General features: G+C 36.2%; 1 protein-coding gene across 1 annotated transcript in view; it reads right to left on the minus strand.

Annotated features, from left to right (window-relative positions):
* Positions 1–13,151, minus strand: part of DNAJC1 (DnaJ heat shock protein family (Hsp40) member C1) — a 109,090-nt gene that overhangs the window by 66,296 nt on the left and 29,643 nt on the right. Inside the window, exons 2-3 of the mRNA XM_074156966.1 lie at positions 2,860–2,961; positions 1,995–2,041 (exon numbers count right to left, since the gene is read on the minus strand). Coding sequence (XP_074013067.1) covers positions 1,995–2,041; positions 2,860–2,961 — 149 coding nt within the window. The remainder of the gene's footprint in view (positions 1–1,994; positions 2,042–2,859; positions 2,962–13,151) is intronic.

Below are 13,151 nucleotides of genomic sequence, written 5' to 3' on the forward strand. Positions count from 1 at the left end.
GGATTCCCAGGTAAACTGCCAGAATTCCTCGCTAACTAATTTTTAAGATATTGAACTAATTTCTACCTGATCCCATCACGTCTTCAAGTCAAGAGCAGACCCAAATAACTGTCTTTGGAATCAGGATAAACTGAGTTGATAAGCCCTGAGATACAAAGGGTGTAGTGTAGTTTCTCCCCAGTGCACGGGCATGACAGTAAACTTTTGAGTGTCTTCCACTAGGTCCATCACCTTACACAACACATAGACGAATATCGACATCTAAAGTAGGAAGATCCCAAAAAGCAACGACTCTCCCCTTTGCTTAGAAACCCATGATTTACCTTACAACAGAAACGTATTACAGGGGGAGCAGCCTAGCACACTTACTTAAAACTTGTTTTAAAGATATGCTATGACAACACCTTACAGGATACAGGACAGACCACCCTCCATTTACAAGCTCAACTGAGAGTTTATCATTAGACTGTCTAATAAATCAGATCAATAAAGGGTTTCTCAAAGCAATGAAACTATATGGCTCTGCTACTCTGCAGGTTCTCTCTAAACTCTGCATATTGTTTCCAGAAAATTCTCTGAAGGTAAACACTGTTTAATCCACTACGCTTATATTTAATCAACTATAGAAGCAGCATCAACCATACATCCACACTGCAAGAAAAATACAACATTGTCTACGTACAAAATAAGTTATTGACAATGAAATCAATTTAAACTAGAACAGTCTACTGCTGCTTTAATTTCCCATTTGTAATCACTGTGCTGCACTAATTAACAATATTCTCACAAAGAAGTTGGGTTATTTAGAAGTTAGTCGCATTCTTAATGTATACAAGGCTTAAAAACATAATTCTTACAAGATACTGCATCACAGTTCCATGCAAAAAGCTCCTGTTAGAACTGCAAGGAAATTCCTCTAAGTTCCATGCTGCAACTAAGTTCCAGAGAGACAACACCACGAAGTGTATGCAAACAATATTATAAACAAGAAGGTCAGAAAATTTGTCAGATAAATCACTTTTCAAGCGCTCTGAAACCACTTAACTAAGAATTATTTAAAAAATTGAGTGGAACTTCACAATGAAGATCTCTTGTGACAGGTGAAATAAAAAAAACCCACAAATTTCCAGAAGTACTTCTATGAAGCACATTTTCCTAAGACTTCAAGAGAGGGTTATCAAGAAGTAGATAATCCATACTATAAAGCCAGGACTCCTGCCAAAACACCTACAAACCCAAAAACCCTTCAAGAAATATCTCATGAAGCCCTTTTGTAAGCCAAAAGATGATTTACTAAAACTCCAACCCAAAAGAGAAACTGTTTTGATGTCCTAGTTTTCCTTATAATCATTCCTTTAAATGGTCAAAATAGTCTTCCAGAAACCAGCCCAGCCCCAGGTTTTCACTTCTTAATCCTATCCCCTTCAAGTACTGCTGGACCTGAAGCAGCAAGGACAACTATCATTTATATTAAAAAAAATACACTATTTATATCAAAGTTTACAGTATTACCTATAATACATCTGAAAGAAAAAACAATGAAGCAAGCAACAGAAAACAATGTTGAAGACGACATACACTCGCAATAATCGCTAAATATCATGCAACAAACCTTTTATTGATATAGTGAGACATGACTGACAGTTGAATCAGTGGCCTATATTTTCAACCACAGCTTTAATAAAACAAGCAATGATAACTGACACAACTCAACAAAAAGGGATATGATTGTTACGTGTTAAAAAAATTAATCCAAATAAGAGCTAGCTTTTAAAGTTCTTTCAAATACTAGTTTTGAATAATAACAAGTGTATCATACAAAAATATACACCAGTTTCCCCTTTAAGCCACATACAATCTTTAATTAAACAGCTACATAGGAATTACAAACTGAAATTATGCAACAAATCACCCGAAGAGTTACAATTAAGTCAAATAGGATTTCAATATATCACTGGCATGAAGGCTTGAAGAACCTGTGAAAATTAACTCACCTTTGCCTCCTTTCTTCATCCTTTAAAATCTCATAGATGGCCACCAACTAAAACAAAAACAGAACAAGAAAAAAAGCCACACAGAAAAGAGTTTACTTTAGGACTGAGTTTATAGAGTTTAAATAGAAGTATCATATTTTACATTTGCCAACTAATGACCTGTGCTAGTTTTCACTTTTCCCTACAACACTAAGAGGCAAACTCAGTATGCAAAAGAAAGTGACATATTCACATACAAGCTGTCATCAGATATACAAAGAAGCAGCTCCTACTAAAGACATTTTTCCCCTCCTCACATCTGCCAAACTGAGTCGTCTCAGTTACACCTTAAAAATAAAAGGTATTGTTTGTCTCATCCTAAAGATTTTATTGAAATTAAGTAGCCTGTATATAATGTCATCAGAAGTATATTTTTAAAGGTAGAACTGGTTGTTTTGTGGTCTCACTCTGTAAAGATTCAAAAGGCAAAAATTAAAAAACTCAAATGAATTGTTGTCATTAAATTATGCCTATATATACACATGACTTGCACTGAGAGCTGATCAGAAATTTTCCCTACTGCTTTTCAAAATACTATTTATAAAGTCTTACATAAGGTGCAAAACATATTTTCCTCTTAAGAGTATAAGTCTAAGTATTATGTTCAAATTGTTTTTAATATACAGGTAAATACTAAATCTGAGTTGACAAGTTAATTCTGAAAAAAGTGTACTTGTTTTTAATCTAACTACATCAAGAAAAACATAACTCAATGTTAAACCTAGTCATTTCAAAGATGTATCACTGTTCTTACTAAAACGACATCATCATAAAAAATTCTGATTCCATTTTCCCTCAAATTTTTATTGCCACACATTGCACTTACTTGCCTAAACTGTGTTTCTGCGTTTTCATCTTTATTCTTGTCTGGGTGTAAAATTAGTGAAAGCTTGCGATATGCTTTCCGAATGTCTGCAGATGAAGCATCCTGAAAAAGGAAAACAAATCAAACTGTCAGAAACTAATTCCCAGAAGTTAGTTAAGATGTGAAGTACAGCCAACCAAGTGCAGGAATTAAGGCAACGTAATTTGAGAGGGCTAGCAACCAAATCATGCAACTAGCCGAGCCTAAATGACTGAACAGTCATTCAGTCCAATCCGTCTTTCATCTTAACTTCCTTCATTACCATAGATCCATTACAACAGTATTTGCCAAAACTTCCAAACACTTTCTTGCTTAAAAACTAAATCTGGGCATCTTCCACACCATTTAAAAGTTCAAATAAAAACTGAAAATTACTGTCTGCATATGTTCCAGACAGACATCATTTCAGCAAATTATCATGCTCAATTTCCCAAACTCAGGAATTGCTATGAACTCTTCCCTTATTAATATTTACATGTAATTCCCCACTAATAGGATTTCCACTCAACTTCAGCTTCACCATGTCCAAAGAATTGTATTTTTCTGAAGTAGCTTCAAACTGCAGCCTTGAAGCTATACTGTAGCACTGACATCAATCTATACCTTCATCATTATAAGAATTGCACACATTTTGGGAAGAAAACTAAAATTTAGTACATCAATGATGTACCAACTTAGCCGCACAATACACAAATTTCTGAGTTAATGATTACTATTAAGTATATGCTATAAAGATATCCAGAAGTGGAAGATTTCAAGAGCTGCATTATGTAGTATATAGGTGTTACACTCGGCAGAATATCCACAAAGCATCACATTTAAACACAACTACTTGCATCCTATTAATAACATGTCTAAGGCAACATTTTAGAAGCCAACTGTTTATCTGACAGTTTATTTCTTGATTTTATATATAATGTTCCCCCGTATATTCTCTCTCTCAAAATTACAGTGTCAATAGGGATTAAAAACAACCAAAATCCAGATCTGAATTAGCTGTGAGAGGACCAGAGCTGAAATAAGAGAATAATTAATGCAATACTGTAATTAGTCTGTCAGGCTTTTTATTACAAATCATTATTTTCATTTTAAAATTTTCAGTTTTATAACATGAGGCTATAATAATGCTGTATACAAGTTTAGGCCAGGAGCGAATATTAGAGAAAGACCGGAGGAGGGGAAGGGGAAAAGGATAAAACGAGGGAAAAGGCAGAATTTGAGAAAATTCAGCTTTGAAATTATACTTTAAGGAAGCTGGTATTATGCCCTAATGCAAAACCAAAGTTTCCATAGTCTCTTGTCTGTGAAAGGAAGGTGCTTTTATTATTCACAGGGAAGATTTTTTCTGAAAAGGCTGCATATGGTTTTTTTTTCATTTTTAAATTTTCCAACAGCTACTTCTAAGGCGTGTGCAAACCAAAGCAGAATTCCTCTGGTTAAGTTCCAGCTTGATTACTGCCAGTGAGTTGTTTCATAGGGCCATTGTTTTATAGGTTTATTTTTAACTCTTGGATAAAAGGAAGGAAGAGACAGTGACTAAGTATCTATTCTAAGCAAAAAGAAACATTAAATTATTGAGATGCACACTTAATAGGATTATACGAAATAAACGCGAAAATGCAAAGTAAATAAATCTTTTAAAAATTAGGGATTGAGACCATGAGGACCTCTAGAAATTAGTACCTCCAGATCCTGTACTGGGATAAACCACAGCTTATCCCTTCTCTACCACAAATTTAGATGTGCTTAGTATTATTTTTGGAACACTCCTGATGAACATTTAAAAGCCTGATAAAAGCACATTAAAGAGTTGACTCAGTATTCTTCCACTTACTAAAAAAAAAAAAATAAAATAAATTACTTTTACAATTTAAACTTTAGTTTTCTTTGAGAGCAGCATGATTATTTGCATAAAAGATTAGGTCAAAAGGTAGTTTATCTGTTTCACACTTAGGCAAAGAGAGAGATGCCAAGTCAACTCTGAAAGAATAAAGTTGCTTAAATATTTATGTTGCTTCACCTTGAGAAGCTGAATCAAAAAATTTACAAAACCAAGATTGTTCATCTTCGTTAGCAGAAATAATTTAGAGATTGTTTTGTTTCTTCTCATCGACCAACCCAATAGCCCACTTCATAAACAACGTGGACTTGTCTTTGAAACAAAATATAGTATTTCAACACTACTATAGCAAATAAAAATCAGGAAATAGTTTACTGGCCATGGTTTTTAGCTAAACCATGAAAGTGATCTTTATGAACACATCAACTAATGGTAATTAAGCCCCTAAAAGGTTGAAAAGCGGACAATAATAATAATACTAATAATAATTAAATATGGGATGTTGCTGTAAATGATTTAATTACAACTGGTCCATATAAATTCCTAAAGCGACAATAAGTCTGCCTGCTAGCCAATTCTTCACGACACTGTCAAACACAACACAGGAAAATGTTGTATGTTCCAAATATTTTGCTAATTGATGCTACCTATAGGTAATGTTAGGCATCTTCAGGCAAGGTTCCATATCTTCTAGGAGCTGCCCTGAACAAAAGTGGTTGGTTTTTGAGAAAAGCCTCTCATCCCTACAGAATTTCCTAGCAGTGCATGACCCTAAACAAGCTACAAAGACTGATTATTTTCAAATTAATACAGAAACATCTACCATACTGAAGTCAGCTGTTCTAAGAGACTTTCACTTATAGCTGACTGATGGCCACCTTCAGTAACATCTCCATGAGGGCTGAGCAACAAAACAGTGAGTTAGGAGTCAGTGTTTTATTCAGACAAAGATATTATATTACATATTAGGGCAGAAGTCCAAAGCATAGTGAAAGTCATGAACACACTACGGTTTTGTTTGTTTTAAAGAAAAAGCTCTGCAGACGTGCTGGGTAGCTTCATTTCAATTCAGAAATCTCAGTTACATCTAAAGAGGGAAAAATAAAATCTGTATAGGCATATCAGTTAATAGCAGAAGGAGCTGGTAATGTTCCAGACAGCTTGTACATTCAGTGATTTCCCCAACACTGTGCCTCAGGTTGGCAGGTTTTGCCAACAATTAAGGCAAATGACCCTGTCACGCTGTCTCCCTCATGTGGATACAAACATCAAAAGCATCACCCTAATTCTTGATAACTACCTTTTCAAAGCAATATTGTCCCATCATACTTCCAAGGTTGAACATCTCTCTACACACCCATTGCCAGTTAGCGGGTCTCACAAGTTGAGAACTACTCGCTCTACAACAACAGCACACACTTCCACGTGCAGCATCTAAGCCCACTTTCATATGCGTCACTGCTGTTCAGCAGGAAAAAAGGCAATATTCCATCACATATATTTGGAAAAAAAAAAGTATAATATAAGCACGCACTTTAAAAGGTAACGCAAAATGAATGTTCTAAGCAAAAATAAAAACTGCTCAGCTGTCAGCTGTATAGCTGGTAAAAAAGCACACTGTAGACAAGTCAATGGAGGAAAAGGTGTTTCGTGCTAGAATTAGTTCTCAGAAATAGCAAACTGCAAATTTACAGCTAGGTAGGCCACAGTTTGGCTTCTTATGCATGTAAATATGCAAGTATTCATATGGGAATTTTTTAATTGCTAACACATTATTGAACAAGCAGAGTATCCATGTGCCTGGCTACATGACCTCTAGGTAGAAGTTAAAAGTTCAATCTTTTACACTTTTTTGCATAATCCCTGACACTACAAACAAGTATTTTAGCTCACAAACAAAATTACCATTCGAAGAAATCAACAGTATGTCAAAAGTTAAGGTACTCTGCTGGAATTTTAAATTTTTGTCTAAAGGGTGATACACATCAGATTCCCAAGGTGTGGGAGAAGAGGAAACGCTCTTCTCACTATTTATTGTTTACTTTTGGCAACTTGTGCAACTCAGACAATGAAAAACACATTACTAAATTTTATTTTTCTCGGCATCATTTTCAAATTCTCTAGCATTACCAAGAAAAGTTCTATCATTAGACTACAAATACATAAAGAGAAACAAAGAAAGGATTTTTTCCACAACATAGAAATAAATAAATAATCTGAATAGGCATTTCCCTTCCATTTCTTTTAAAATTAAATTCTAGCTGAAAATGTACCAAAATTCAAATCCAATCTCGTCATCTGTCTATACAAATTCAGACTCCCACCTACAGAGTTCACTTCCACCTTTACAATAAAAACTGGTGTAGTACAGTATAAATATATTACTTCATTGCCTTCTATTCCTAATGTAACTATGATTACTAATGAAGCTAAAAAAAAGCCTCATTGTGGTCCCAAGACAATTCTTGGTGAACACATAACATATCAGATATTGCCATAGGCAAACAGTGATTAGGTCAAGGGGAAAAAATAATCAATGTCTACATAGTTTTCACTTACCAACATATACAAGTCAAAACCTAAATTGTTCCCTTGAGTGCAATGCAGTTACACAACAAGACTTAGTTACTTACAATTTAGCAACTGCTTCTAATGCAGTAAATGTGCTCAATTCATCTTGGGTTTTAAATATGCCTGCCAATGCCTTCAAAATAGGTGGCATTATCTTTATTAGCAATGGGAAGGCACGTGGTCCAGAGGACCATGTACGCGGATAGAAATCACATTTCTGTTCACTTGCTTTTGTCCAATCACTTGTTAATAGGGGAAAAGAGAGCGACATCGGTACACCTACTTCATTGCAGTGGTGTTGAATAAATGTGTAGAATTCTCTACAGCATGTGTTACTGAAGCTGTATGGCAACCAAAAGTGACAATTGTATAAAGCACCAACTGACTGTATTTCAAGTGTGAACCTGTAAATAACCTCAGTGCAGGCAGGCCTTCATGAGGGCTTTTTCAGCCGTCCCAAATTATAAATCAGACATATGTAACTCTTGTGTTTGGGTGGGGGTTTTTTTATTCAAGAGCAATTGAAACATACGTGATTTCTTCAACAAAATATCCCATTCCAAATATTCTGTGTAGAAGAAGGGCTGTAAGTCACTACTATTCTTTCGGTAACCATCAGGTATACAAGTTGAAGCAGGACGGTGCATAACAAGGAACAAAAAGTAAGCTTTATAAATTCACAATCACATATTTTTCTTCCGTGATTTGGAACTGCAGGATGCACAGGCTGTCCCACAAAAATTCACAAAACAAGCAGGGGCAGACAACTGGACAGAAGCTACAGCTGTTCATTAAACATTGTGACAACACTGCTACTTTCTACCTGGTTGTTTTCATGGGAGTCCACAAAAAACCTAATAGCTGTAAGTGTCAGAGACCAAACAAACACGACTCTAGGCCAACAATTAAATATCCACAGTCCTCATTCCTTGAGCAACATCAAGGAACAGAGCGCGACCCCTCCTTAGTGTCTTGTCCTCATGTGGGGACAGAAGAGCAACGACTGTTGCTCCATAACCCTTCCCTAGGTAATTCTGAGGACACAAACCATATAGCTGTGACCCTTCTTCCAACCCCAATCTCACCCCCACTTTGGTTCAGCATAGGCTGACACAGACTTCTTCAGCGTGCTTGAAGACCATTCTGACTCTGGAAGCTTACCACCAAAACTGTATAATTCAGTGGCTTGCATTTGCTCTAGACTTTGTACCTTTTTTAAAAAAAAATAAAAAAATAATAAAAAAAAAGAGACTCTCTTAGAAACAAACAAAAAAATTCCCACCATCAGTACCAATAGCCTTAAACGTCACAGTACGTATCTTCTGTGCACAATTACACGCACCCCTGTTTCCTCAAACACCTTTTTTGGAACATAATTTCCCTTTTAAAAATAATAATAGTAAAGAAAAAAAAAAAAATCACACCCGCATGCTGTTCCTACACACAAAAATTGCTCAGTAGCACCAGAAGGAAAAGCAACAGCTACATAAAGCAGTTTTCAAAAATCATACCTAACATGGTTGCTCCTCTAACAGCAGCGACAGCACAAGACTAAGAAATAAATGAATCTTCACCCATATCAAACTAGATTAAAATACCACTCCCATACTTGCTTCACATGCATCCACTCTAACCTGGTCCTAATTTAAGCTCCCATGACCAGATTAGTTCCAAGAAGTACACCTGAGTTCGCCAAGTTTGCACTTGGAAAAACATCTACAAGGGAAATAAGAGTCTTGTAGCAAATTCCAGAGGCGGGAAGGACCTGCTGGCAATCCTGAAGAATATAACTCTAGGAAAGAAAAGCAAGTGTCTCCCAGAAGACCAAGCACTATCTGTGAACTTTTATAGTTAACAGCTGCCAGCTGACTTTTGGCTTAAATTTCTTGCTTCATAACCTTTGTTCAATTCACCCTATATTTTTATTGAACTTCTTTCTAAGACACTCATCTTTTTCAAGGATGTAAAATGAGTTAAAGTCAAATTTGCTGCTTCTCTACAGATGAACGCTCCAAGTATACCCAGGCAGGAGGGGAGATCTGCTCTGCTGCAAACCGAGCCATGTGTCTCACAACATTCCGTTGATTTAAACTGAATAACAGCACAGCAGGGAAATACGTAGGAACTAAAAATAATGCTAAAAAGGTGTTTTAATGCTTTTTTATGTTGCTAAGTTTTAAAGCAATTCATGAAATCAAAATGAATACAAACCAGCACAATGTATTCCTGTGAGCTTCTGATAACTGGCACAATCCCTTCACTGGCATGTTTGTTTCCAGGGGAGTGTGTCAAATGAAAGAAGACTCTGTTTTCAGCCTAGCATGCCAAATGAATGAAAATTCTGCTGCCTCATGCTTGAGAAACCAAAAAAAAAAAAGTGTTCTCCTCAGCACATGTGCACAATTACACGGGCTTAGGTTTTCTTGACCAATTTGAACAACAGTATTTATATGTAATTTTTTTCTTCTGTTGAAACCATTTTAGCCTTTTACCTTTTTTACTTAGATTTTAAAAAGCTGATTATTTAGGAAAAATTAGATTGTCCAAGAGAGCAATGTCACATATAACCATAACATGATTTAACATGAGCTTTGTGTCTAAGATGCAGAGAACACTCACCAACTCTCAACATTTTTAGAACTACTCTTAAAATTCAAAATGGAGAAAAGCTATCAAACCACAACTGAGGACATTATTCAAGCCAATACTGAGTAATTTGAAATCCTACCTACGGCTCTAGTTTATTTCTATTTAGTTTTTCATAATGATAGTTCAAAAGGAAGGAATGAGTAGGTATCCTTTATTTATTTTACATGTGTTTCCACGAATGCTATTACATATTTATTTTTATCCCATTTTATGTATTACATTTATTGTTTACATATTTATATAATATGCATTATATGTATTTTTATAATATAGATAGTTGTATATATTTATATATACCCGTGTGTATTCCCCTATAGGCTAAAGGAAGCTGTTTCTAGGGAGTTCTCTTGAAAATCAGAGATTTCCAGTCTACAGCTCTCAGATAAAAATACTACCGACAAAATTCCTGATCCTGCAACATACTCACAGGAACTAAATTGTTACAAAGAGAGACCACTGCTTTTACAGTCCAGGTTGGCAGGGAAAGCAAAATGTGATGTCTCCTGCAGGGCATTTCTTGCTCAATGCCTTTGCCCCTAGCTAGCACAGCCCCATGATTTACAGGAGAGGTGACACTATCCCCAAGGACAGCTGAATGCAGTCCACGCTCACCACCATGTAGCATCAGCATAAGGCAGCAAAGATTTTGGGGTATTTAATCCGCAAAGTTCCAAACCTTCCTACAACATCATGCCCAAAATACATGGTTATTTGATTTTTATATAGTTTTCTTGCTACATTTCAGCTTTAGCATGTTTAGAATTCTCTACAGCACGTGTTACTTCTTTCCAGAGGGTAAGGAAATAAAGGAAGTAACAGAATCAGCAAGGCTACATCCATACCAAGCCCTTACCTCCTCCTCCTCTTGCTTATCCCATTCTCATTACACCCTTCCACCAGAACTGACATTACTGGCCCATATGCTCCTACACACCAAGCCTGTCTTTTCAAATAACTGCTTCCCAAGTCTTAAATGGTATTTTTTTGGAGAAAGATTACTAATGACCAGAGACTTAAGTCTTAAAGAAAACCAAAGACCAAAATAAATTTAAAAAATCCCCACCCCCCCCAAAAAAAATTACTGAATTCCTGTCACCTGAACTGTTGCTGTCACTTTTGTGACTACATCTTTAATTGACCTGTAAGCTCTAAGACTTTTCATATTTTTGAAAGGTATTTATTACCCTCCCTTCTGATGTCCAAAAAAATGAGGAAAAGGCATACGAGAGACAGGATATAGGATGTATGGCTGAAAAGAAAATATAAAGCCATACAAGAAGCCAGAAAACAATTATCTCCAACACAGAAGTTTTCAAAAATCTCCCCATTATCTTACGCAACACAACATTTACATGGTGAATAATCCCCACAGGCATCAACTTTCAGAATACACTTTAACTATTTATTAGCAACTTCCTCAGCCCAATCAGCAGTGAAGGACATCAATTCATATGTCTGTACACCCACACATATCCACCATACATCTTTTCATAGACACACACACAGATGCTAATATAAAAGTACATGTAAACAAGCGTACCTCCCCAGCTGTTCTTAATGCTTATACAATGCTCTAATTTATATTTGTAATTGTTGTTCAACTTCATGAAGAATTTCAAGAACGCAGTTAAATAAAAGCTGTTACATAAGCTTGGAATGAATAGACAGTGATCACTTTCACACCTCGACTTAAGTAATGTTTTAATGCACAATGTGTTTTAAACAAATGACAAAAACATGGGTATCATGAACCTTCTCTTGCAGGTGCAACACAAACTGGAAAGAAAATAAATCATACTTCAACTAATTAAAGGATCTGTCAAAAACAAAAAGGTGTATCAAACAGGATTTTATGAGATCTGTCCTGGTTTCACTGATACTCAATATTTTAACCGGCAAGTTGAATTACAGAATCACTGTTAAACTGGTAGTTAACACTAACCTGGAAAAAACTACGAAGATGCTGTCAAAGAGAACTAGAATTTTAAAAGATCCAGACAAACTGGAGAATTGCTCTAAAAAAATATGACATTACTTCCTAAGTGAAAGACTAATGGTCTACATCTGGACAGAATTCATCCACAACACAACCACAGGACAGATAAAAGCAGTTAGGCAGGAAGGATCAGTGAATCACAAGCTGAGCATGAGTCAGTGGCACGATGCTGCCTTTCTGTGCAGCACAGCCCACCGCGACACAAGCCGTACGGCAACGAGCAACCGTGCCATTTCACGCAGCAATTGTAAGACCTCAGCAGATTGCTGCGTCCAGTTCAAACAATGTAGTTAAAGCAAGCTATAAGCCTGTTCAGAAGATAAGCAAAAAAATCTGAATAGTAAGAGGTCTAGGAGAAAAAAAAAATAGTGACTCGTTCAGAGAAAGTGAAAGAACAAGAGTGACTTTAGACTAAAGACAGCTGACACAAGGAAATAACATCTGCAAATACATAAAAGGCAGCTGTAAAGAAAAATTAAATAATTGCCTTGTCTGATCTATGAGGGCTAAGGAGTAACAGTCAGACAACAGGACAGAAACATTCACGTCAGGTACCAAGGAAACTTCCTAGAAGCATCACTAGCATATCCCTGGAACAGACTGCTGAAGTCTCCTTTACAAGCGGGTCTTGCATACATTTATCAGGCGTGACTTAGATTTAGCTGGTTCTGTCACAGCAAGGTATCGTAGGTCACAAACAGTCCTATGTTTTAGAATTTAAATATCCTTTTGAAGATCAATTTAATGATTACTCTGAAAATATTCCAACTGGATTTACTGCATCTGTTTATGTAGTTTAAAAGGTCCTGGCTGAAAGACAGTGTTCTTGTCACACTGAAGATGACAGATGCTCATGCCGGAAGAGAGTCAATGAGATTATCACAAAACCTAAAAGGGCTTCGGAAGGAGTGGCAAGTATCAAGAGGCAGCAGGAAACACTTCTTTGCTATGAATTTGAAGTACCACAGGGCCCCGCTCCATGACTTGGACTGCTAGGTATTAGGCGTATTTTTCCTGTTACACAGCAGTTAACTCTGAGCTACTAAGAAAGTCATCCTGTAGTGGATATCACTAGTAAGTCATCCACATAATTTGAGTTTAGAATACTTTCTCCATCTGTTGTCAGCTTTGGCCTTGAAAGATAATATGGAACAGGTAAGGTGAAAATAAGGACTAAACTGAACAAGAAAAGCAAGC

This window comes from Numenius arquata, chromosome 12 (assembly GCF_964106895.1).
Source record: "Numenius arquata chromosome 12, bNumArq3.hap1.1, whole genome shotgun sequence".
NCBI lineage: Eukaryota > Metazoa > Chordata > Aves > Charadriiformes > Scolopacidae > Numenius > Numenius arquata.